The sequence below is a fragment of the Microtus oregoni genome, unplaced genomic scaffold (assembly GCF_018167655.1).
Source record: "Microtus oregoni isolate MIOR12 unplaced genomic scaffold, Mior012 000020F_ref0000438, whole genome shotgun sequence".
NCBI lineage: Eukaryota > Metazoa > Chordata > Mammalia > Rodentia > Cricetidae > Microtus > Microtus oregoni.
In genome coordinates this window covers 22,389,526-22,414,344 of record NW_024543079.1, presented here as the reverse complement: position 1 = coordinate 22,414,344, position 24,819 = coordinate 22,389,526, and the positions used below count along the sequence as shown (strand labels likewise).

General features: G+C 42.0%; 1 protein-coding gene across 1 annotated transcript in view; it reads left to right on the top strand.

Moving 5' to 3' along the window:
* The window catches only part of Cfap61 (cilia and flagella associated protein 61), a 275,906-nt gene that overhangs the window by 102,913 nt on the left and 148,174 nt on the right, over positions 1-24,819 (top strand). The window contains exons 13-15 of the mRNA XM_041670075.1: positions 5,164-5,290; positions 7,659-7,736; positions 21,639-21,845. Coding sequence (XP_041526009.1) covers positions 5,164-5,290; positions 7,659-7,736; positions 21,639-21,845 — 412 coding nt within the window. The remainder of the gene's footprint in view (positions 1-5,163; positions 5,291-7,658; positions 7,737-21,638; positions 21,846-24,819) is intronic.

The following is a 24,819-nucleotide window of genomic DNA, read 5'->3' as shown; positions in this document are numbered from 1 at the left end:
CCCACACCTCCTCCTGCTGAAATTTTAGGATCACATAAAAATTGTCAAGTGTTCCTCTTTGCTGAATATAAATAGCAGTCACGTGAGCTTCTTGGTATAATGCAAAAAGGCTGTATCACCCAATCCTATTTCTGAGGACAGAGGAGAGAAATGATGTCTGTGATTTGTGACACCTGAGAAAAAACTCCAAGTCCCATTGAGCCCTTACTCAGTGCCACTGTAGGCTAGGAGAAGCCCTGGCTTTCAAAGTAGGCCATGGTGTGGCCTGAGCTGGAAGCTGGGAGCTGGGAGGAAGGTATTTGTACTGGCCAGTTATATGATAACCGGACCCAAGCTAGCATCATCAGAGAGGAGGGAGAGTCAGTGGAGAAAATGCCTCTTTAAGATCAGTCTGCTGGCAAGCCTGTGTTGGTGGCCCACTGTAGGGGGCGCCACTCCTAGGCTGGTGATCCTGGCTTCTATAAGAAAGCAGGCTGGGTAAGCCATAAGGAGCAAGGCAGTAAGCAGCACTCCTCCATGGCCTCTGCACAAGCTCTTATCTCCAGTTCTTGCTTTCATTGAGTTCCTGTCCTGACTTCTTTTAATGATGAACAGTGACATGGAAGCCTACGACAAATAAACCCCTTCTTCTCGGAGTTGCTTTTGGTCACTGTGTATCATGACAGCAACAGAAACCCTAACTATGACAGTTATTCGTATTCACTTTTCTGCTCCCGCTGCACACTTTATAATTTTAACACTTATCATAGTCATAAAGGCATGCCATAAGCATGGGACTCTCTGACTGTTTCCACCCAGGCTGTGTAATCCATTCCCTTGGCAGCCGCTGTCCATCGGGAGCTGTTCTAGCTATAGCGTTGCAGCAGAGGCAGGGATTTTGTCTTTGAACTCATGTTCTAATAGACAGGGAGGAATGACCCACAAAGCAAAGAGAAGGGAAGAAGTGCGCAGAGAGAAATAGGACAGAGAATGTGAGGGGCCAGAGCTAGGTGGCACAGCTCCTACAGTGATGTCTGTATACACTGTTGGTATCCAGGTAGGTCTGGGTTCACCGAGCTGAGAGGTGAGGGTTTCGGGGGAGAAATGATGAGGGAACACAAGGGTTGAGTTTGGGGACTAGTACGGGGTCTGAAAGGTGAGGCAGGGAAAGAAAGAAGCCCACAATTTAGAGACAGTTTAGAGGTGCGAGATCCAGAGAGAGTGTGAAGAGAAGACCCAGGAGAGGAGACTGGTTGGAGTCCTCGAAGCCACTCTGTGATTTTGGCTTGTCACTCAGCGCAGTGGGTGAGATAACTGATGTTCTCACCCAGGGTCTGTGGATGGAGTCGAGGTGGAAAATCACATCCTTGATTTTCACAAAGCTGTACTTGAAATCCAGCATCTCCTTCCATTGTGAAAGGAGGCGGCAGTCCACAGTGGTGTCACCAGCCCCTGCTGCTTCCTCCTCGTTTTCCTTCAATACTGCAGCTTCAGATATCTGCAGTTGTCGCTCATTACTTATGTGCACCAGTGCAAAATATTAGAGCAATCAATAGACCGCTGCTTAATCACAATGATTTAAGTTCACCTGTTGTCATTCTCTGTGTCTTGTTTTAGACACGCAGAAACAGTATTCTGAGAAGAGCCTCGGGCATAAGAGGTCATGAACTCCGCCATTACTGGGATTAGCACTGTAGAGTCAGGCGCTAGGACTCGGGATTTTAGAGGCATCACCCTGGCATCTCTGTTGAGGATGGGTTGGGGGAGCTAGCGGGAGCACGCCGAGACATGGGGTGCTCCTGTTGTAGCATCCCAGCAGTGGAGTAGGGATAGCCAGGGTGGGTGATGGAAAAGGTTGGAGTCAGGTGTATTTTTAAAGGGCCAGTCCATCTGGCGTGTGGCTGAGATGGGGTATGCAGGAAGGCCGAGAGGAAGCTGGTGATTCGGGCCTCAGCTGCTGGAATGCAGAGCTGCTGCCCACTCAGATGGAAAGGGGCCACGGATGCCAAGTTTGCTCACGTTGAGGCAGTAGCATCCTTCAGATTAAGCGTATCCAAATTTTGTACAATATTTCACATCAGTTTCCATTAATTTTCACTTCAGGAACCTGAAGCTGTTTTGGCAGAAACCTGGTGACTTGGCATTGTTCTCTACTGAGATTTTACTTTATCAAATAAAAGTTATTTTTCTCATAGGGACTTCAGCCTTAAGTGCTAATTCATCTGCTATTTATGTAACCACATCATTTTGGTTTGACTATTAGTTGCCATTCCCTTCTTTGCCTTTTTAACTTTCTTTGATATTTCATACATATATACACATAGACTATCATGCATACAATAATAGCTTATTGAGATGCAATTAATATAGCACGATGTTCTTGCTTAATTGAATAATTTCGTGGTTCTTAGTGGATATACAATGTTGTGCACCCATCATCTCTGTCTATGTTCATTTTTTGTAACCTCTTAGCCTACCCACGCCCACTGAATAGTCAACTGGTCACCTTGTCCCCACAGCTGACCGGTGTCCTTTCTACCTCTATAAACTTGCCTATTCTGGACCTTTCATAAAAATGAAACAGCACAATGTGTAATGTTTTACACATGACCTTTGTCACATGTAACATACCTTACCACTTCATTCCCTTCTGTGGCTGAATAACTCCACTCTGTACATATGCCTTGTTCTAAGCATGTATCAGTTTATAGACATTAGGTTTTCCTTTGGGGTGTTGTGACTAAGGTGTTATGGACATTTTGTAGGACATTATTTTCATTTCTTCTATTTCCCTAATACATTTGGCCCTTTTTTTAAAAACATTTTACACCTTTAATCTATCAGAACTAGATTTTTGGGCAAACTGTTCATATCAGAGCCAAGTTCTCATCTTTGTCTTCAAGATTGCTTAGAATTATGATTGAGGTGATAGTAATTGATCAGGTTTTAACCAGATCATTGTACACATATATATCCTTGCAAATAAACCATTTTCTTTATAACATGTAACCATGCATTACAATTGTTTGTTTCTGGCTGCTCAGCCCCGAAATAACCACACAGAAACTGCATTAATTAAATCACTGCTTGGCTTATTAGCTCTAACTTCTTATTGACTAGCTTTTACATCTTAATTTAGCCCATTTCCATTATTTTATATTTTACCACGAGGCTCATGGCCTACTGGCAAGGTTCCTGCATGTCCATCTCCAGTGGTGGCTCCATGGCTTCCCCATGACTCCACCTCCTTTCTTCCAGCATTCAGTTTAGTTTTCCCTGCCTAGCTCTACTCTTCCCTATCACAGGCCTAAGACAGTTTTTTTTTTTATTAACCAATGGTATTCACAGCATACAGAGGGGAATCCCACATCAGATGTTCACCACAAATAAGAGTTAATTAAGTTAGAATTGTTTATTATTAAGATGAGTAACATTGATCTGTTTAGTAATAAAACTGAGTAGAGAGAGCAAGATATAAGGTTATTTATATGAAACACAGACCCATTACAAAATAAAAATATGGAACTTGTCTGGATGTGGGGAGCAAAATTTTCTTTCTATGGGATGACTGTTCCAATCCTTGGCACACTTTACCCCAAGATAAACTAAAATTATTTTATTTTATTAAAATAAAAACAGCATGGGTAAGGTCACCAACCATATGTAGCCTGACTCTGCTTACCAAGGGAGGGAGCCGTGACCAGAGAGACTCCACAGGTCATGCACCCATTCCGCAACTTTCTCCATGTCTATGCCACATCCCCCGCTTCAGGTAAACGATGTCTTTAGCCACGTCTTTGCCGCACCCTTCACATGGCTCTCCATCCAATGTCCAAGGTAGATCTCGGTTGTCACTATTTACAAAGAGAGGCGTTAGTGAGGATGGGGTGGTGAAGTAGGGAGCAGGTGGGAGGAGACTCATCAATGAACAGACAGTAGGCAGTGAGAATCGAGTATAAGCCATGGCCCCTAACCCCTAGACTCACTAACCCCTAACCCCTTTTGTCTCACTAAACTTTGCGTAAAGACACAAAATTACAGATGAACATGTTAAGAGTCCTAAGATGTCGACCTCAGAGAATTAAGCTCCAAAGATGAGACCCTTTACTAGGTGCAACTTTGGCCGGCTCTGTAGGGAGCATTCACAGAAAACCAACCCCAGGCATTGTAACTTCTCCAGCATGAAACATTTCTTTTGTTTTTAATTTGGGAGAGATTGTAAGAGCCGGAGGACCAGAAAGTCTGCAATGAGATCATGTTTCCTAGAAATGATGGAAGCTACATCCATGGACCTCGACAACATGACTGCTTAAATAAAACCTGAAAGATGAAGATGCTGATAGTCAGGTTATTGTGGAAGGGGGAAACGTCAGAGGCTCCTCCCCCCAGATAAAGCTATAGGCAGCTCATTAATGACAGCTGAGAAGAGAGAATTAGCCTCTCCCAAGGATGAGCCCCTTATTGGTTATCCAACTCCAAGTGGTCATCTCTGAAATCATACACATACACACAATACTAAATGGACTCAACAGGTCATACTTATGTCACTATGTACGTATGCATAAAGGCAACAAAAAAGTGGCAGTGAATTTGAGAGTGAGCAACTGTGTCTGGAGGTACATAGAATGGGTGGGAGGGAGGAAAGGAAAAGAAAATAGTTATGTAATAATTTTAAATTTGTTTTTTTTTAAAATTTGGGAGAGGCATTTTAACTCTCTGTATGCAATGTGAAATAAGGTATGCTGAATATTTTAAATTATATGTGCTAAATTATAAGTATTTGCCAGATGGTGGTGGCACACGCCTTCAATCCCAGCACTCAGGAGGCAGAGTCAGGCGGATCTCTGTGAGTTTGAGGCCAGCCTAGTCTATAGGAGCTAGTTCCCGGACAGCTCCAAAGCTACAGAGAAGCCCTGTGTCAAAAAACTGAAAAAATTATATTTATTTAAATTATATATACTTAAAATGTAACTTCGTGTTGTCATTGGTTTGTAATATCAATGATTTTATTCTTTGTACTTTTTGCTTACTTTTAGGTATTCTTGAATGAGGAGAGTTATTTTTATAAACTTTTATCAATGTAACCTCAATGTTACATAGATATACATTATCAGATATTATTTTATGTAAGTGTGATATTATTTTAGTATTATAACCAAGAAACCTATCTCTGTTCTTGTCCAGGTCCATTAAGATAAGATTAGCCTCTCTTGTGGATACTGCTGGTGTTGAAAACCTTGTCAGCACCCTCGTGCTGAGTAGACAGATACTGGATGATTTCTCCCAGTACACTGAGGCTTGCAGAGATCCCGTAAGTACTGCTGGTGGCTGCTGTAGCCTCATTTTCCCGGGCCTTTAGGGACCATTATGACCCATGAAGGTTTGGGTCTGAAGCTTCCCTGAGCATCACTTAGTGAATCCTGTTGGGGGTGAGGAGCATCGGAGGTGGGGTGAGGGGTTGACATATCTGCTTGTCACAATGGAATGACAGCTTAGGAATCCATGGTATCTGATGTCCGTCCCAGGAGCAGTGGGCACCAGACTTAGGGTAGTGGAGCTCTATTTTAGTTGCGTTAGATGGTGAACATAGGCAGGACCTTTTCTGAGCTAGCTTGAGGTTTCAAGGGCTAGATATAAGAATGATCCTCTGTGGTCAATCTTTGACCTTCTCTAGCATAATAACCTATATGTGAGCCATGGAAAAAAACAGGCTGGTGTCCGTCTACATGTTAACACTGAGTGAGGCTGGTGTCAGTCTGCATGTTAACCCTGAGGCCTTAGTGACTGCCAGTTGACTTCACTAGACATGCAGTTAGCCAAGAGGTTGCAGATGCATGCTGCAACTTATCCAATATGCTTGATTTTGAAATGATTTTTATCAAACTGTGACCAAGAAACATTTTAGTGGGTTTTACAGTTGAAATACCCTATGTACATTTGGCCTGTTTCTGGACAGAGACTGTCCCCACTTGTCTCTGGTCCCCTCAAAACTCCATTCAGAAACTTTTTCCCAGGTTAATACCTCTGCTTCTAAAATCAGAAATTAGTTAAAACTGCTTCTGAGATTTATGGAAAGAAAATCATACAGTTTTTTTTTCCTGGTGTGGAATGCCTTTCCTCAGCAATATGCTTGTGAGATTTGTTTGCATTATGACAAAATTATTTCCTCACATGACTGTTTGTGGGCCTACAGTTATCTCTTCATTTAGATCAGAAGGGGAAGCTAGAAGCAGTTCAAGGAAGAGCCTTAATGAAGCAATAACATGTTTAATTCTGTCGAATCGCCACACTTGAGATTGGATTTTAGCATTCTGCGACATGTCTCTGGTGCATCCTGAAGCATGTTGGGTGTTTGAGGAGAAAAAACGCCTCAACCAATGCATGAAATGCGCTTGGGCCACCTGCCATTTTTTATAAAATTCCATTTTCACTTGAAAAAAGAAAAACTGCTTCTTTTTTTGGACTTGGGTATTTAACTAGCCTTTCTTTAAAATTAATAACACTAGCCTGTCGACCTGACAAAACGAGAATCACTTGCCCCCTGTGATAAGATCTAGTCAGGAAAGAAAATAGAAAATGAGAAAATCAGTAGCTGCCATCATGAACTTGATAGCTGTGCAATGCCTAGGGCAACGTTTCCGATGACATCAGTGATGTCATGAGATTGGGAAATCTGGGTAGCTTGATGAGTCAGTTTTTTCTAATTAGCATTGTACAGTGTTATCAAAGCATACGTGAGTAAACGTGTAAGAGTCAGTAGAAACAAACGCTTGGGTTTTAGCGCAGTAGTGCGTACAGTGTTCATCAGTAGGGCTGTCTGTCGGATGATGCGTTGCAGCTAGCTCCAGGCACTACCAGCTGTGGAGTCTCAGAGGCTAGCCACAGTTCCCTGGAAAGATGCCTGGATGCTTGTCTTTTCTAACTATATGTTGTGAAGGCAGATGAGATTTTTCATATATTTCCATCAAACAGCATATTGCAGCAGGTTGGCTATAAAAGCAGATGTGCAGATTCTGCTGTCCACTAAGCCAGATCAAAGAGATTTGCAAAAGCAGAAAACAATGTCACTCGAAATATTTGTGTTTAGGAAAATATAAGGTTTCTTTTGGTGAAAAAAATATAATTTATGTCTAAAAATTGTTTTATGTAAAATATATATTTTATGTAAAAATAAAATAAAATCATTATTGCTTTTAAATAAAACAGCTAGTTTAAAATTTCATTTTACTAGTGAATTTTTAAAGCAAACTCATGTCTTTTCAGCTTTAATTTCTAGTAGGAATTTCTTTGGAGTCCTCACTGAGTTGATGTCCTAAGGTCATAAAAGTTGGGAAGCACTTGTGTATTGTAGAAGCAGCTTCTGTGTAAAAGGGACTGAGGTTTGAATCGTGGACTCACGCCTCATGAGCGCATTCACCCAGTTTCCTAAGCCTCGTTGTCTTGTAAATAAAATAGATGGGATAATAATTCTGGCATCAGAGTGTGGGGCTGACGATGAAGCTAGCCGTGAGCGTAGCACCTGGGGTTGTAAATGTTGCCGAGTGTTGGTTCTGTTACCGTGGTGACTGCAGCTGAGGCTGGTGACTGCATCCCAGTCATGGATGCCCCAGGGGCTGATTAAAGAGACCTTGGTGGTGATGCTCTCCAGGGTCTTAACAAAACGCCCCTTACCTTTGCAGGATGGAACAGCTCTGCAGGTGTTTGTAGCTGAAGTTGCAAACCAGATAGTTGGCATTGCCGTGATCAGAAAAGAAATGGTAAGTTAGGAAGCCACCATTCATTGTGATTGTGACTTTCTATATATCCACGAATCATCCAGCACACGGTGCCTCTTTGAAGGTTTTTACTTTTACTTAACATGAATGAATCCTGTCCCTAAAGTGTCTGGTCATGAACCTGTCTTCCACTTGGCAGCCTTTCGAGACTCTCTTTTTGTTTTTTAAGTTAAAAATGTTTGAAATTGTCAGATGGAGTTTTGTGCAACTTTTATCCCAGCCTTGATAGGAGGAGGGAGGACAGGGAAACTGAGGTGTCTATATCTGGCTGAGCTCACACTTAACCCACTAGGCTTTTAAATGTGGTCTTTTCTCCAGAATGCTCTCTCTGTGGATTGCTGGGACCAGTCTTCCACCTAGTCCACCCACCGAGGCCACTAATGGTTTGCAGTCCTTGCTAATTTCCTTACACCCTCCTCATCTCTGTAAATACTCCCTTTCATGAACCTCCCTCCAACTATTCTAATTTGAACATACCATCTGTCTCCTGCTATGACCCTTCCCCCATATACTCTAAGACATTCATGATTTTTTCTACATATTTTATAATTTTTTCTCGGTACTATATGTAGATACCTCTTCTTGTACTTTCTAGATGTTTGCTTTACGATATAGGAAGACCACAAAGTTTTGTATATTAATCTTGTACTCAATTACCCTTTCTTTTTCACTCTGAGAGTTTAAACAATAGCTATCCACAAACCCAGCTCTATAGAAGGTACTTTTATTTTATTTTTTTGTATGTTGAGACTTCCCTTGTGGCCAAGTATATGGTCAATTTTGGAGAAGGCTCCATGAGTTACTGAGAAGGTATATTCTTTTGTCTTTGGGTGAAGATATCTGTTAGGTCCATTTGAATCATAATGTTTGTTAGTTCTATTATTTCTCTGCTTAATTTCTGTCTGATAGACCTGTCCATTGGTGAGAGTGGGGTGTTAAAGTCTCCCACTATTATTGTGTGAGTTTCAATGTGTGAGTTAAATTTTAGTAATGTTTCTTTTACAAATGTGGGTGTCCTTATATTTGGAGGATAGATGTTCAGAATTGAGACGTCGTTTTGGTGGATTTCCCCTTTGATGAATATGAAGTGTCCTTTCCCATCTCTTTTAATTTGGTTGGACATCTATTTTGATAGATATTAGGATAGCTACACCAACTTGCTTCTTAGGACCATTTGGTTGGAAAATCTTTTCCCAATCCTTAACTCTGAGGTAATGTCTGTCTTTGATGTTGAGGAGTGTTTCTTGTATGTAGCAGAATAATGATAGATCCTGCTTTCATATCCATTTTATTAGCCTGTATCTTTTTATTGGCAAATTGAATCCATTGATATTAAGAGACGTTATTGATCAGTGATTGTTAAATTCTGTTATTTTCTTGTTGTTGGTGGTGGTGATAGTGTGTGTATGTGAGTGGGGGTATGTGTGTGTGTGTTTCCCTTCTTTGTGTTTTGCTGATATGAGATTATTTATTGCCTGTATTTTTGTGGGTGTAGTTAATTTCCTGGTGTTGAAGTTTTCCTTTTAGTACCTTCTATAGAGCTGGGTTTGTGGATAGCTATTGTTTAAATTTGACTTTGCCATGAAATATCTTGTTTTTTTCTGTCTATGATTATTGATGGTTTTGCAAATTGAACTGCAGCCTGAACTCTTAGTGTTTTCAAGACACCACTCCAGAGGCCCTTCTGGAATTTAGTGTCTCCATTGATAAGTCAGGTATGATTCTAATATGTCTGCCTTTATATGTTAGTTGGCCTTTTTTCTTTGCTGCTTTTAATTTTATTTCTTTGTTCTGTTGACTCTTTCTAGAATTCTCCTGTTCTCATTGCCCTGCCTCTATTTCCTGCCTGGTCATCCTGCTTATACTTCCTGCCTGGCTATTGGCCAATCAGCATTTTATTAAAAATAATACAAGTGACAGGATAAATGACCATTATCCTACAGCACTCCACCCTTTAAAAAAAAACAAAACAAGAACTCTGAATCTAATACCCTTTGTTTGGCTTTACTCCTGACCATTATCCATAACAACTTGTAACCAACATTCTAAACAAAGAAAAATATCCATAGTCCATTTTTGGGGAATGTGGGCATAGTTTTTCAGGCTACTTTTTGCTGATTGGGGATGATGATAATGTTATGGGGACCTAAAGATTTTCAGAATAATAATCAAGTCATGACTGGAGTATCCTGTGAGGTTTGATCATCTCAGGAAGCAGTCTTGAATATTTTCTGGATGTAGAACTCAGACATCTGGGCCACCCATTCCTACTGGAGATTTCTCAGGTGGTCTTCCTTGATCAAACATGATTTTTCTTACTCAGAATGAATCCAGAGCCTCTCATCTCCTGTGAAAACAAAAGCAAAATCTCTTCTCCAAAGTAACATACCTTTTGACTTGAATTATGAAGTCAAGGCATCTTCAGAATACCTATCCTGAATTAATTCAGCAGCATTTGTAAACAAATATTGTTTAGTAGTGGTTACTCCTTCCTCAGCCATTAAACAATTTAAAGAGAACATAACAACATACAGTATCTAGATTCTCTGTGTGTTTTTCATCTTTATGTGACTTTATTTTAAACTCTATTTTTTATTTTTGTTTTTAATTTTTGGCTTTTTGAGACAGGGTTTCTCTGTGTATCTTTGTCCTGGAACTCATTCTGTAGACCAGGCTGCCTTTCAAGTACTGGGGTTGAAGGTGTGTGCCACCACACCCAAGTACTCTTTTTTTATTTTAAGGACTTTATCCTTTTCTTTTCATTTTTCTCCCAAGCCTGCATATATTTTAAAACACACAGTAAACTATTTAGAGGGTTATTCATCTTTGAATCTATCTTTACTGTAGATCTCTCTTTTTCTGACCACATGAGTCTTTAATTTGCTAAGCGATATGGCTAGGATTAAAGCCATGGTTTTGATGGCTGGATCCAGCCCATTCCTTAGCTTTCTGAGATTCCAGCCTCATGGCAGAGGTACTGACTGGAGCCATATTTATTGCCACAACTCAGTGGCGTTTCAAGGTCCATGCTACCACCAAAAAGCATGAGGTCAGCTTTTCATCAACACCATTTAAGTGTTTTGTGGCAGGACCTCTTAAAAGAGCTGCAAGGTTTCACAGCTAATGCTGAGTCAGGAAGCCTCTCTTAAATGAGAACACTTGCCTCTAGCAAGCAGAGCCCACCTGAGAAAGTGTTGCTATCAGTAAGCCATGCTTTACTCTATTCTGTCTAGAATTACTTCCCAAGCTGTCTCGGGCTTTATGTGGATGTAATTGTCCCTGTGGGTGCCATTCTGTTGACTGAGGTTTCTGTCCTGCCTAGTTCCTACAGTTGTAAGTCCCAAAGAAATCACATAGAGGTCTACATTAGTTAAAAACTGATTGGCCCATTAGCTCAGGCTTCTTATTAACTAATTTTTATAACTTACATTAGCCCATAATTCTTGTCTGAGTTAGCCACGTGGCTCGGTCCTTTTCAGTGAGGCAGTAATATCTTGCTTCCTCTGAGAGTGGGTCATTACTAGAGACTGGGCTTCCCTCTTTTCAGAATTCTCCTGTTCTCATTGCCTTGCCTTTATTTCCTACCTGATTACCCTGCCTATACTTCCTGCCTGGCTACTGGCCAATCAGCATTCTATTAAAAATAGCGCAAATGACAGGATAAATGACCATTGTCCCACAGCATTGTTTACCATGTTTAGTGTTTTTATTATTATGTAGTGAAGGAATTTTCATTTCTGACTCAATCTATTTGGTGTTCTGTAAGATTCATACACCTTTATAAGCATGTCCTTCTTTAGGCTGGAAATTTTTTCTATGATTTTGTTAAATATCTTCTCTGGGTTTTTGAGCTGGGTTTCTTCTTCTTCTATTCCTGTTATTCTTATGTTTGGTCTTTTCCAGATTTCCTAGATGCTTTGTGTTAGGAATGTTTTAGATTTAACATTTTCTTTGACAGATGAATTTATTTCCTGTATTGTGCCTTCAATGCCTGACATTCTATCTTTCCTCTCTTGTATTCTGTTGGTGCTGTTTGCATCTATAGTTCCTGTTGGCTTACCCAAATTTTCCATTTGTAGGATTCCTTCATTTTGTGTTTTCTTTATTGTTTCTATTTCCATTTCATGTCTTGAACTGTTTTCTTCACCTGATTGTTTTTTTTTAATTTTAAGCATAAATCTTTTTTTTATTGCGAAAAGAAGAAAAAAACATAACAAAAAACAAGTTTCCACCTCCTCCCAGCCTCCCATTTCCCATTCCCTCCTCCCACCCTTCTCCCCCTCCTCCCACCCTTCTCCCCCTCCTCCCACCCTTCTCCCCTCCCCCCATTCCTCTTCCCCCCTCCCTCTCCAGTCCACAGAGCAGTCCGGGTTCCCTGCCCTGTGGCAAGTCCTAGGTCCTCCCCCCTCCGTCCATATCTAGGAAGGTGAACATCCAAACTGGCTAGGCTCCCACAAAGCCAGCACATTAAGTAGGATCAAAACCCCCTGCCATTGTCCTTGGTGTCTCATCAGCCCTCATTGTTCGCCATGTTCAGAGAGTCCGGTTTTATCCCATGCTTTTTCGGTCACAGTCCAGCTGGCCTTGGTGAGCTCCCCGTAGATCAGCTCCACTGTCTCAGTGGGTGGATGTACGCCTCGTGGTCCCGAATTCTTTGCTCATGTTCTCCCTCCTTCTGCTCCTCCTTGGGACCTTGGGAGCTCAGTCCAGTGCTCCTGTGTGGGTCTCTGTCTCTAACTTTATCCATCACCAGATGAAGATTCTATGATGATATGCAAGATATTCGTCAGTATTGCTCTAGGATAGGGTCATTCCAGGTTCCCAATCCTCAGCTGCCCAAGGAACTAACTGGGAACCTCATCTTGGGCACTAGGGAGCCCCTCTAGGGTCAAGTCTCTTGCCCACCCTAAACTGGCTCCCTTAACTAAGAATTGTGGTTCCGTGCTCCCCTATCCACCTTTCCTTTATCCCAATTCTCCTGTTTCCCAGGTCCCCCCTCCTTCCCTTCTACCTTTTCTCTCCCCATCTCCCTTTACCCCCATCCCACCCCATCCCCAAGATCCCATTTTCTCCCCGGAAATTTGGTCTACTTCCCTTAGCCAAGAGGACAACTATATGTTTTTCCTTGGGTTCACCTTCTTACTTAGCTTCTTTAGGTTCACCTCTTGTAGACTCCGTGGTCCTTATTTATGGCTAGAAACCAATTATGAGTGAGTACATCCCATATTCATCCTTTTGGGTCTGGGACACCTCACTCAGGATAGTGTTTTCTATTTCCATCCATTTGCATGCAAAATTCGAGAAGTCATTGTTTTTTACCGCAGCATAGTACTCTAGCGTGTATATATTCCATACTCTCTTCATCCATTCTTCCATTGAAGGGCATCTAGGTTGTTTCCAGGTTCTGGCTATTACAAATAATACTGCTATGAACATAGTTGAACAAATGCTTTTGTCATTTTATAAAGCATCTCTTGGGTATATTCCCAAGAGTGGTATTGCTGGGTCCAGGGGTAAGTTGATCCCGAATTTCCTGAGAAACCGAAACACTCACTTCCACAGTGGTTGCACAAGATTGCATTCCCACCAGCAATGGATGAGGGTACCCGTTCCTCCACAGCCTCTCCAGCAAAGGTTATCCTTGGTGTTTTTGACTTTAGCCATTCTGACAGGTATAAGATGATATCTCAAAGTTGTTTTGATTTGCATTTCCCTGATTGCTAAGGAAGTTGAACACGACCTTAAGTGTCTTTTGGCCATTTGAACTTCTTCTGTTGAGAATTCTCTGTTCAGTTCAGTGCCCCATTTTTTAATTGGGTTAATTAGCATTTTAAAGTCTAGTTTCTTGAGTTCTCTATATATTTTGGAGATCAGACCTTTGTCTGTTGTGGGGTTGGTGAAAATCTTCTCCCAGTCAGTAGGTTGCCTTTGTGTCTTAGTGACCATGTCCTTTGCTTTACAGAAGCTTCTCAGTTTAAGTAGGTCCCATTTATTCAATGTTGCCCTTAATGTCTGTGCTTCTGGGGTTATACATAGGAAGCGATCTCCTGTGCCCATCTGTTGTAGGGTGTTTCCCACTTTCTCTTCTATCAGGTTCAGTGTGTTCGGGCTGATATTGAGGTCTTTAATCCATTTGGACTTGAGTTTTGTGCACAGTGAGAGATATGGGTCTATTTTCATTCTTCTACAGGTTGACATCCAGTTGTGCCAGCACCATTTGTTGAAGATGCTTTCTTTCTTCCATTGTATACTTTTAGCTCCTTTATCGAAAATGAGGTGTTCATAGGTTTGTGGGATAAAATCCGGGTCTTCTATTCGATTCCATTGGTCGACTTCTCTGTTTTTATGCCAGTACCACACTGTTTTCATTACTGTAGCTCTGTAATAGAGTTTGAAGTCAGGGATGGTAATGCCTCCAGAAGATCCTTTATTGTATAGGATTGTTTTGGCTATCCTGGGTTTTTTGTTTTTCCATATAAAGTTGATTATTGTCTTCTCCAGATCTGTGAAGAATTTTGATGGGATCTTGATGGGGATTGCATTGAATCTATAAATTGCCTTAGGTAGAATTGCCATTTTTACTATGTTGATCCTCCCAATCCAAGAGCAAGGGAGGTCCATCCATTTTTTGGTATCCTCTTCAATTTCTTTCTTCAATGCCTTAAAGTTCTTGTCAAATAGATCTTTCACTTCCTTGGTTAGATTTACCCCAAGATATTTTATGCTGTTTGTGGCTATCGTGAATGGTGAAGCTTCTCTGATTTCCCTCTCTGCTTCCATATCCTTTGTGTATAAGAGGGCGACTGATTTTTTGGAGTTGATCTTGTATCCTGCCACATTACTAAAGCTGTTTATCAGCTGTATAAGTTCTTTGGTGGAGTTTTGGGGGTCGCTTATGTACACTATCATATCATCTGCAAATAACGAAAGTTTAACTTCTTCCTTTCCAATTCGAATCCCCTTGATCCCATTATGTTGTCTTATTGCTATTGCTATAACTTCAAGCACTATATTGAAGAGGTATGGCGAGAGTGGACAGCCTTGCCGTGTTCCTGAGTTAAGTGGGATGGCTTTGAGTTTCTCTCCATTTAATTTGATGTTAGCTGTTGGCTTGCTGTATATAGCTTTTATTATATTTAGGTATGACCCTTGTATCCCTAATCTCTCCAAGACTTTTAACATAAATGGATGTTGAATTTTGTCAAATGCTTTTTCAGCATCTAATGAAATGATCATATGGTTTTTTTCTTTCAGTTTATTTATATGCTGGATTACATTGATAGATTTTCGTATGTTGAACTAGCCCTGCATCTGAGGAATGAAGCCTACTTGATCATAATGGATAATTTTTCGGATGTGTTCTTGGATTCGATTTGCCAGTATTTTGTTGAGGATTTTTGCGTCGATATTCATGAGTGAGATTGGCCTGTAGTTCTCTTTCCTGGTTGAGTCTTTGAGTGGTTTTGGTATCAGAGTAATTGTGGCTTCATAAAAGGAATTTGGTAATGACCCTTCTGTTTCTATATTGTGGAATACATTAAGGAGTATAGGTATTAGGTCTTCTTGGAAGTTCTGGTAGAATTCTGCATTGAAACCATCTGGTCCTGGGCTTTTTTTGGTAGGGAGGTTTTTGATAACAGCTTCTAATTCTTCGCGACTTACAGGTCTGTTTAGATTGTTCACCTGGTCCTGGTTTAGTTTTGGTAAATGGTATTTATCTAAAAAAGCGTCCATTTCTTTTACATTTTCCAGTTTTGTGGCATACAGGCTTTTGTAGTAAGATCTAATGACTCTCTGAATTTCCTCTGTGTCTGTGGTTATGTCCCCCTTTTCATTTCTGATCTTATTAATTTGCGTGTTCTCTCTCTGTCGTTTGATTAGTTTGGATAGGGGTTTATCAATCTTGTTGATTTTCTCCAGGAACCAGCTTTTTGTTTCATTGATTCTTTGGATTGTTTTCTGTGTTTCTATTTTGTTGATTTCAGCCCTCAATTTGATTATTTCCAGTCTTCTACTCCTCCTAGGTGAGTCTGCTTCTTTTTTTTCTAGAGCTTTCAAGTGGGCTGTTAAGTCTCCAGTATGTGCTTTCTCTGTTTTCTTTAGGTGGGCACTTAGTGCTATGAACTTTCCTCTCAGGACTGCTTTCATAGTGTCCCATAAGTTCGAGTATGTTGTTTCTTTATTTTCATTGAATTCAAGGAAGTCTTTAATTTCTTTCTTTATTTCTTCCTTAATCCAGGTATGGTTCAGTATTTGACTGTTCAGTTTCCATGAGTTTGTAGGCTTTCTGGGGGTAACATTGTTGTTGAATTCTAACTTTAATCCATGGTGATCTGATAAGACACAGGTGGTTACTAATATTTTTTTGTAACTGTGTAAGTTAGCTTTGTTACCGAGTATATGGTCAATTTTCGAGAAGGTTCCATGAGCTGCAGAGAAGAAGGTATATTCTTTCCTCTTTGGGTGGAATAATCTATAGATGTCTGTTAAGTCCATTTGCTTCATTACCTCCATTAATTCTCTAATTTCTCTGTTAGGTTTCTGTCTGATTGACCTGTCCATTGGTGAGAGAGGAGTGTTGAAGTCTCCTACTATTAGTGTGTGCGGTTTGATGTCTGCCTTGAGTTTTAGTAATGTTTCTTTTACGTACGTGGGTGCTTTTATATTAGGGGCATAGATATTCAGGATTGAGACTTCTTCCTGATGAATTGTTCCTGTTATGAGTATAAAATGTCCCTCTCCATCTCTTCTGATTGATTTAAGTTTGAAGTCAACTTTGTTAGAAATTAGTATGGCCACACCTGCTTGTTTCTTAGGTCCATTTGCTTGATAAGCCTTTTCCCAGCCCTTTACTCTGAGTAGGTGCCTGTCTTTGTGGTTGAGGTGCGTTTCTTGTAGACAGCAGAATGTTGGATCCTGTTTTCTTATCCAATCTCTTAGCCTGTGCCTTTTTATAGGTGAGTTGAGCCCATTGATATTAAGTGATATTAATGACCAGTGGTTGTTAACTCCGGTCACTTTTTTAGTAGTAGGGTTTGTCTGTTTTCCTTCTTTGATTTGCGCTGGTGAAGAGTCTCTAGATGTCTGAGTTATTGTGGTCATTGTTGGACTCCTTGGTTAGTGATTTTCCTTCTATTATTTTCTGTAAGGCTGGATTTGTGGCTACGTATTGTTTAAATTTGTTTTTATCCTGGAAAATTTTGTTTTCTCCATTTATAGTGAATGAAAGTTTGGCTGGATATAGTAGTCTGGGCTTGTATCCGTGGTCTCTTAGTTTTTGGAGAACATCTATCCAGGACCTTCTGGCTTTCATGGTTTCCATAGAGAAGTCAGGTGTAAGTCTGATAGGTTTACCTTTATAAGTAACTTGGCCTTTTTCCTTTGCGGCTCTTAATATTCTTTCTTTATTCTGTATATTTTGTGTTTTGATTATTATATGGCGAGGGGATGTTTTCTTTTGATCCAGCCTATTTGGTGTTCTGTATGCTTCTTGAACCTTCATAGGTACATCTGTCTTCAGTTTGGGAAAGTTTTCTTCTATAATTTTATTAAGTATATTTTCTGTACCGTTGAGCTGCACTTCTTCTCCTTCTTCTACTCCAATTATTCTTAGGTTTGGTCTTTTTATTGTGTCCCATATTTCCTGAATGTTTTGTGATGAGAGTTTGTTGGACTTGCTGTTTTCTTTGATCAGAGTGTTTATTTTCTCTATGTTATCCTCAGAATCTGAGATTCTTTCTTCTATCTCTTGTATTCTGCTGGTTATACTTGATTCTGTAGTCTCTATTCGTTTACCTAGATTTTCCATGTCCAGCCGGCCCTCTGTTTGTGTTTTCTTCTTTGCCTCCATTTCAGTTTTCAAGTCATGAACTGTTTCCTTTATCTGCTTGATTGTTTTTCCTTGGTTTCCTAGGGTATCATTCACTGATTTACTCAATTCCTCGAACTTTCTATTATACTTCTCATCCATTTCCATAAGGGCGTTTTTTATATGCTGTTTAAGGGTGTCAATCACTTTCATGAAGTCAGTTTTTTCTACTTCTTCTTGATTAAGGTGTTCATGTCCTCCTGTTGTGGGGTCACTGGCTTCTGGTGGTTTCGTGTTGTTTTTCAGATTGTTGGGAGAATTCCTGCATTGGCGTCTGCCCATCTCTTCCTCCCAATACTCCCCTTTGGATCTTCTTTTACAGGATCAGGTCTTCTTGCCCACTGATGTACCTTCCCAGTGATGTCACTCCCCAGAGATGTTTCTCCACAATGATGTTTCACTCGGTGCCCAGATCGAAACTCCGCGCTGCCTGGTTAGCTCGCGAACAAAGGGCCCACCCCGCTCGCTGTGGGCAGGCTATGGGAACAAAGGAGCTACCAGCCACCCCTTTGTCCTCCCGGTTCGGTCCCAGCGTCCTAGCAGGCTGGGCAGGGAGGCGCTATGCCCCAAAGGAGGGAGAGAGGGAGGGAGACAGGGGGTGTGGGGATCTGGATGTGAGCTGAATGGGATAGAAATAGAGAGGCGGTTTGGGCAGTATAGCCCCTGTAGGATGGCCTGGAAGTGTGGGCGGGCTGAGGTATGTTCCCAGCTGCCGCAGCACTCACTCACCACAATGATGTTTCACTCGGTGCCCAGATCGAAACTCTGCCTGGTTAGCTCGCGAACAAAGGGCCCACCCCGCTTGCTGCGGGCAGGCTATGGGAACAAAGGAGCTACCGGCCACCCCTTTGCCCTCCCGGTTCGGTCCCAGCATCCTAGCAGGCTGGGCAGGGAGGCGCTATGCCCCAAAGGAGGGAGAGAGGGAGGGAGACAGGGGGTGTGGGGATCTGGATGTGAGCTGAATGGGATAGAAATAGAGAGGCAGTTTGGGCAGTATAGCCCCTGTAGGATGGCCTGGAAGTGTGGGCGGGCTGAGGTATGTTCCCAGCTGCCGCAGCACTCACTCACCACAATGATGTTTCACTTGGTGCCCAGATCGAAACTCCGCGCTGCCTGGTTCACCTGATTGTTTTTTCTTGGCTTTCTTTTAGGTGTTTATTGAGTCTTTCCAATTTTTGTTGTTTGTTTTTTCCTCTCTTTCTTTAAGGGATTTGTTCAGATCATCTTTAAGACATCTATCATTTTCATAAAGTAAGTTTAAGGTCAATTTTTTGTGGTTCAGTTGTGTTGAGTTGTTCAGTTCTTGCTGTTGTAGGATAACTGGGCTCTGGTGATGCCATATTGCCCTTTCTGTTATTTGATTGTGTTCTTACACTGGCATTTAGGTATCTAGATTTAGGTGATACAGCTGCCCAGTCTGTGGGCCCTAGTGTGGAGCCCAGGGGATGCAGTGCAGTCTGGTTTTGATGGCAGGCTTTGAGAAGTGTTAGAGGGCAGTAAGTGCTGTCTTTCCTGGGGTTCCTAATAAATGCATTTGTTACTTGTTACTTGAAAATATTTTCTTGACATTAGTTTTCTGACCTTCTAATTTTGTCTCTGACTATGATTTCGATATATCCAGGTCTTCTTTTGGAATCTCTCTCTCAGAGTTCCTATATTTAACTTCCATGCCTTTCCCTTATTCACTTACAGTTTCTTCTTGATATTAAATTATGTTATAGGCAAGATTTATTTTGGGGACCTATGAAGGCAGTACCTTGATTTTGAAAATTCTCCCCTGTCATCTGAATTATCCTTTTCCTCACTGTAACAACAAGTCATGTTTCTCCCCTCTTGTCTGGCATATTAGTGTCTCACAGTCTGTGTCATGAATGAAAGATTGAATCGCCACTGTGGGTGGCAGGCATGGATGCGACTCTCCACTTCTTCTCCACTGATACTGGCAGGGCTACCCACCTGACCAACCGGGAGGTGGGCATCCATTCTTTCACTCCCACTTGTACTCTTGGATGTAGTAGCAATAGGCAGGCAGGAACCCCAGTGTGGACCCAGAGAAGAAGGTTTAACCAAGCCATAAAGTTTCCTTTCACGGTGACACTGCCTTACATGCTGGCCTCTCTTCTATCCCATTATTCTTTTTCGAAATTTAAATAAAAAAATCTAAATAAAAAAATGTTCTTGTTATTTAAGGGACTTGGGATGAGAATAAAATTAGATGCACGTGGCCCATCTGCTGTTTTGAAGTTAATGACCCCCATTAGCTCCCTGCCTTTTCCTTTTCAATGATTTCTCAGTCTTGCCTATATCACTCTTTTTATGTTATAATGAGCAATGTTTCCTTGGTAATTAAAGTCTTGCGGTATAAAAGCCATTCCAGGGTCAATGAAGATTGAAAGGCTGCCAGAACCGCTCTGGGGTGCCACCACTTGCTGGGTGGTTGCAATTTCTGCCATACTTTGGAACAGAAGCTGGGTGCTGGCGGGCTAGGGAGGGGACATTTGTATACATATTGAAAGCTGTCACAGCTTGCTGGTCACAACTTAAGCTGAGTTCTTCATATTCTTCAGTCTCTGTTCTTGAAACTGTATTTTATCCATCTGCATTTGGTTTGATTTTTCATTTGGTGTGGCTGTTATTTATGCTATGTTTGGATTTGCACTCAATGGGTTTACAGTAGAGACTTGGAGGCCATATTTGTCAAAAATGAATTTTCTTGTCCTCAGGGACAATCACATGCACTTTGGATTATCCCTCTTCCTTCCCTGCTCTCAACGGTGCACACCAGAGTGGTGAAGGGGGCCAGGCTGCACAGTGCACAGTTAGCACGCATGAGTCCTGATTCCACTGTAGTGTGAAGAGACAAAGGCCCATGAAGACAGGAGCACCGTGCCCAGGATTTTCCTCTCCGAGGAAAGACTCCTGAGTTCCTTAAATTGCCTCCCATTGCATAAACCCCTTATGTGTCACAGGAGCAGAGGGAGGAATGCCATACCCCGTTAGGGTTCTTTCTTCCCAGCCAAGTTGTGTACTAATGGGTATAACTCCGAGATGGAATATTTCTCCACTAGCAGGTGATTTGTAACAAATCCAGGAGACCAGGGAGCCTGTCTACTGACTCTCAGATACGTGTGCTCAGCACTTGCCCTGACTCACTGCAGCTCCTCGTGCCCAGAAATGTGCTGAGACTGCTATGCCGAACCTGACCCGGCACTAAGGCTTGCCAGGTTAACAGCAGCCAAAGACCTAAGAATAAACTAGTTAGCCACCTTCCACAGACAGCTACCTGAACAAGCACACACTTTCTTTTTTAAGAGTCAGTAAGCCAAGCATGGCAGTGTCTGTAAACCTGTAATCCCAGAACTCAGGAGGCTGAGGCAAAGGGATCACTAGTTCTAGGCTAGCCTTGCTTACATAGTGAGTTCAAGGTGAGCCTGAGCTCCCGTAGAGAGACCCAGTCTCAACAACCAAGGGCTGTGGATGTAGCTCAGAGGTAGAGCACTGGCCAAGCATGCACAAGACTCTCAGCTCAACCCCCAGTGCTGCAAACACAATTAACAACAGGACGATGAATAGTGGAAGAAACACACTTTTCACTATTGCACTTGAAGCAATTTTTAACAATTGTGTGTGTGTGTGTTTATCCATGTGTGGGTGCATATATATGTGCATGCATGGGGAAGCAAAAGCAGAGCCTCAGGTATTGTTTCTCAGGAGCCAACTCTCAAATTGGCCTGCCATTTGCTGAATGAGGCTGTGTGGCCCATGAGCTCCAGGAATCCTCCTGTCTCTGTCTCCCCAGCCCTGGGATTAGAGTACAGCACAGAAGACTTTTTTGGGGGGGAGGGGAGTGGGCATGGGTTCTGAGGATCAGTTAAGGTCCTCGTGTTTGAATGAGAAGATCTTTACCAAGTAAGCTATTCCCCAGCCCCACTTAAGGGACTTTTTTGCATAGCTCTTTATCACAACATGCACACAGGTAATTGGTTTGAAACATCCTTCCTCTGCCTCTTCTCTAGGATATAGAGTACATACGATCTCATTATAACATCGAGGATTTCATCTACTTCAGCCACCACCAGCAAGAAGAACATGGGCGCTTGAACCATTTTGCCCTGAACCCTATTTTCCGACACTACACCAAGTTTTTCCTGAAGGAGATCCTTCGCTTAGGCTATAAGTCATGTCTATACTACCCCATATACCCACAATCTCGGGAGAACAAGGTAAGAGGCTGACATGGGCTGTCCCCTCCTGCGCATAGGTGTGCATGGTGGCGTCCCGTGTGCGCTGCGTCTTGTTTGTTCTGCTCGTGAGGACTTTGACTGTAGCATGAAGCTGAATCTCCACGGGCCATATTTGATTAGGCCATTTGCTTCACTGTGGCGAAAGTCCGGGAGGCTTCCAGTTTTTGAAACAACAAGAACCAATGTAATTAGACAAATTGGTTGGTTTTCCTATATTGGCAAAATGGCAACTGAAAACTCTAGCTGAACAAGACACAAGCAGCCAATTATTTCTCATGGTGTGAAGCCAACATGATCCTATCATGTTCTTTGAAATATAGAACCCTACAGAAATGAGTAAAATAAAGTAGTTCCAGCCTATAAAATTGGTGTGCTATACAGTGCATTCTGAATAAAATTTATAACCATTTCCATAAAAACAATGGATGAACGGTGGAGACGTACAGTTGTAATGGAACTCCGCTATAGGGAATACCTATGCCGTTCCATCTAATGCTTGCTATATTTCCACCGAGTAACACAGCAACAGAGACCGTGCACATGTTGCTTATATCCATCCAAATACCAGCTCATCTCACCTCCACGTCCTCCTCTTATCCTGCTTTGGTGCTCAGGACTGCATGTTTTACCATGCAGGCTGTGCCCTTGTTTTTTCTTCCTCAAGCTGTGTCTCATAGGAGCTACTGACACACACACACACACACACACACACACACACATGCAGACACCTTCACCTACTCATGTACTGTCACCTGGATGTTCCACAAGTAAGTGTGATTTAGGCCAGATTCCCATGGGGACTCTGAAAATTGGTCCCTTGGTCACTAACGGTGGTTCCCAGCTTGGTGTGTACTTTCAAGGTTGAGTAGAAGTTGTCCCCTCAGTTCTGGGTCATGACTTCAAGCTTTTCCACATTCTGCTGAGAGCCCTTGACACTGTCACCCTTTTTCTCAGTGTCCGCGAGGAACTAAGGGCAATTTTCAGATGCTCTTACTTGCCAAAGTATTTCTCAGACAATCTGTGAGCGCATTAGCGCATACACTTATAATAGTTGTGCCCCTGTATCATCTTAAACAAAAGCCAGCTGGAGGAAGCCTGTGGAAAAGAGTTGTCGTGAGCTGTGGACCCTGCTTCAGGGAGGTTTTGGTTTGGTTTGGTGCTTGTGTCCCCTGTAAAATGTAGCAGGCCAGCAAGATGATTAATGACCCAGAAGATAACAGTTGTACAGGAAAACCCTGGCCCCAAACAATTTCCTTCACTTTACGCTTGACTGAATACCAACTGTGTGACCTTCCAGGTGTGATATTAAATTCTTAGTTTCTATTTGCCACACTACCTGCATATGGGATGTCAAGAGCAAAGTGCACTTGCGTCCACAGTAAAGACATCTTGGGCATTTCATTGCCCCCGCCTCTGCTTTCCAACCAGTGTGGCGTTAGGAAAGCCGCAAAGCACACTTGGAAACACGTTCCTCAGTCACACTGCCAGTTGATTTACACAGAAGACAAGAGTGAGATGCCGTCCCAAGTCATTTGAGTGAGAAGTCCCAAATTCAGCCCGAAGTCCTCTGGCAGTGAAATCGAGCTGCCTGTATCTCACTGTGGCAGTTGCTCTCCCTTTACCTCATGCAAGCATCTTCATCAGGACGTAGACCAGTGGTTCTCAACCTGTGAGTCACGACCCCTCTGGGGATCAACTATCAGCTATCCTGCATGTCAGATATTTGCATGACGATTCATAATAGTAGCAGAATTGCAGTTATGGAGGAGTAGTGAAAATAATTTTATGATTGAGAACAACGGACATAGACATTCACAGACATGCAAACCACACTCTGGCCAGGGTTTCCTGGGTTCCGATTTTCAGTAACATGTGAAGTCAGGGTGTGAGGTGCAGTGGTGAAGGAGTTTTTAAAGTTCTTCTGGCTGGGCAGTGGTGGTGCACACCTTTCATTTCAGCAACAAAAGACAGAGGCAGGCGGATTTCTGTGAGTTTGAGGCCAACCTGGTCAACAGAATTTGTTACACAGAGAAGCCCTGTCTTGAAAAAAGGCAAAAACAGAAACAAACGAACAAACAAAAGCTCTCATGGAAGCTGATATAAATGCCCATGGCTACTTTAAAATGGCACGCAAGTCATATGCAAACTATTACATCTATTAAGATACATCTAATTCTGCTTTACTTTTTTCTCTCTCTAGCTTCAGTTCAGTAAGGAGATACATCATTGCCAGTTTGGTTTCTTCCCAGTTTTACACTTGAGAGTTGTACTGGCAGGTTTTGTGTGTCAACTTGACACAAGCTAGAGTCATCAGAGGAAGGAGCCGCGTCCGAGGGAAGGCCTCCATGAGATCCAGCTGTATGGCATTTTCTCATTTAGTGATCAGTGTGGGAGGTCTCAGTCCTTGGTGGGTGGTGCCATCCCTGGGCCACTGGTCCTGGCTTCTGTAAGAAGGTGGGCTAAATAAGCCTTGTGAGACAAGCCAGTAAGCAGCTCTCCTCCATGGCCTCTGCACCAGCTCCTGCCTCTAGGTTCCTGCCCTGTTTAAGTTGCTGTCCTGGCTTCCTTCTATTATGATATGAAAGTGTAAGCCAAATAAACCCTTACCTCCCCAACTTGCTTTTTGGTAATGGTTTTTCATTGCAGCAATAGAAACCCTAACTGTGACAAGGGTGAAATGGTTTCTTGGCCCTGAGTTTCCTTTTCTTTTTTTATAATTCCCAAGATTGCATAAATGTGAGAGACACTGTTCTCTGTCAAGTTTTAAAAACTAGATAAGATTAATATTTAAGGCATTGTTGTAAAAGTTGTTTATCTCTTTCAGCAAGCATAAATCCAGTTCATAACTTCATCACCATACAAATCAAAATTATTTGATTCTCTTCTCTACCCCCACTCTCCAGTTTTATTCCTTCATTCTAAGACCCTTATTTCATTTTTTTTTTTAAAAGCC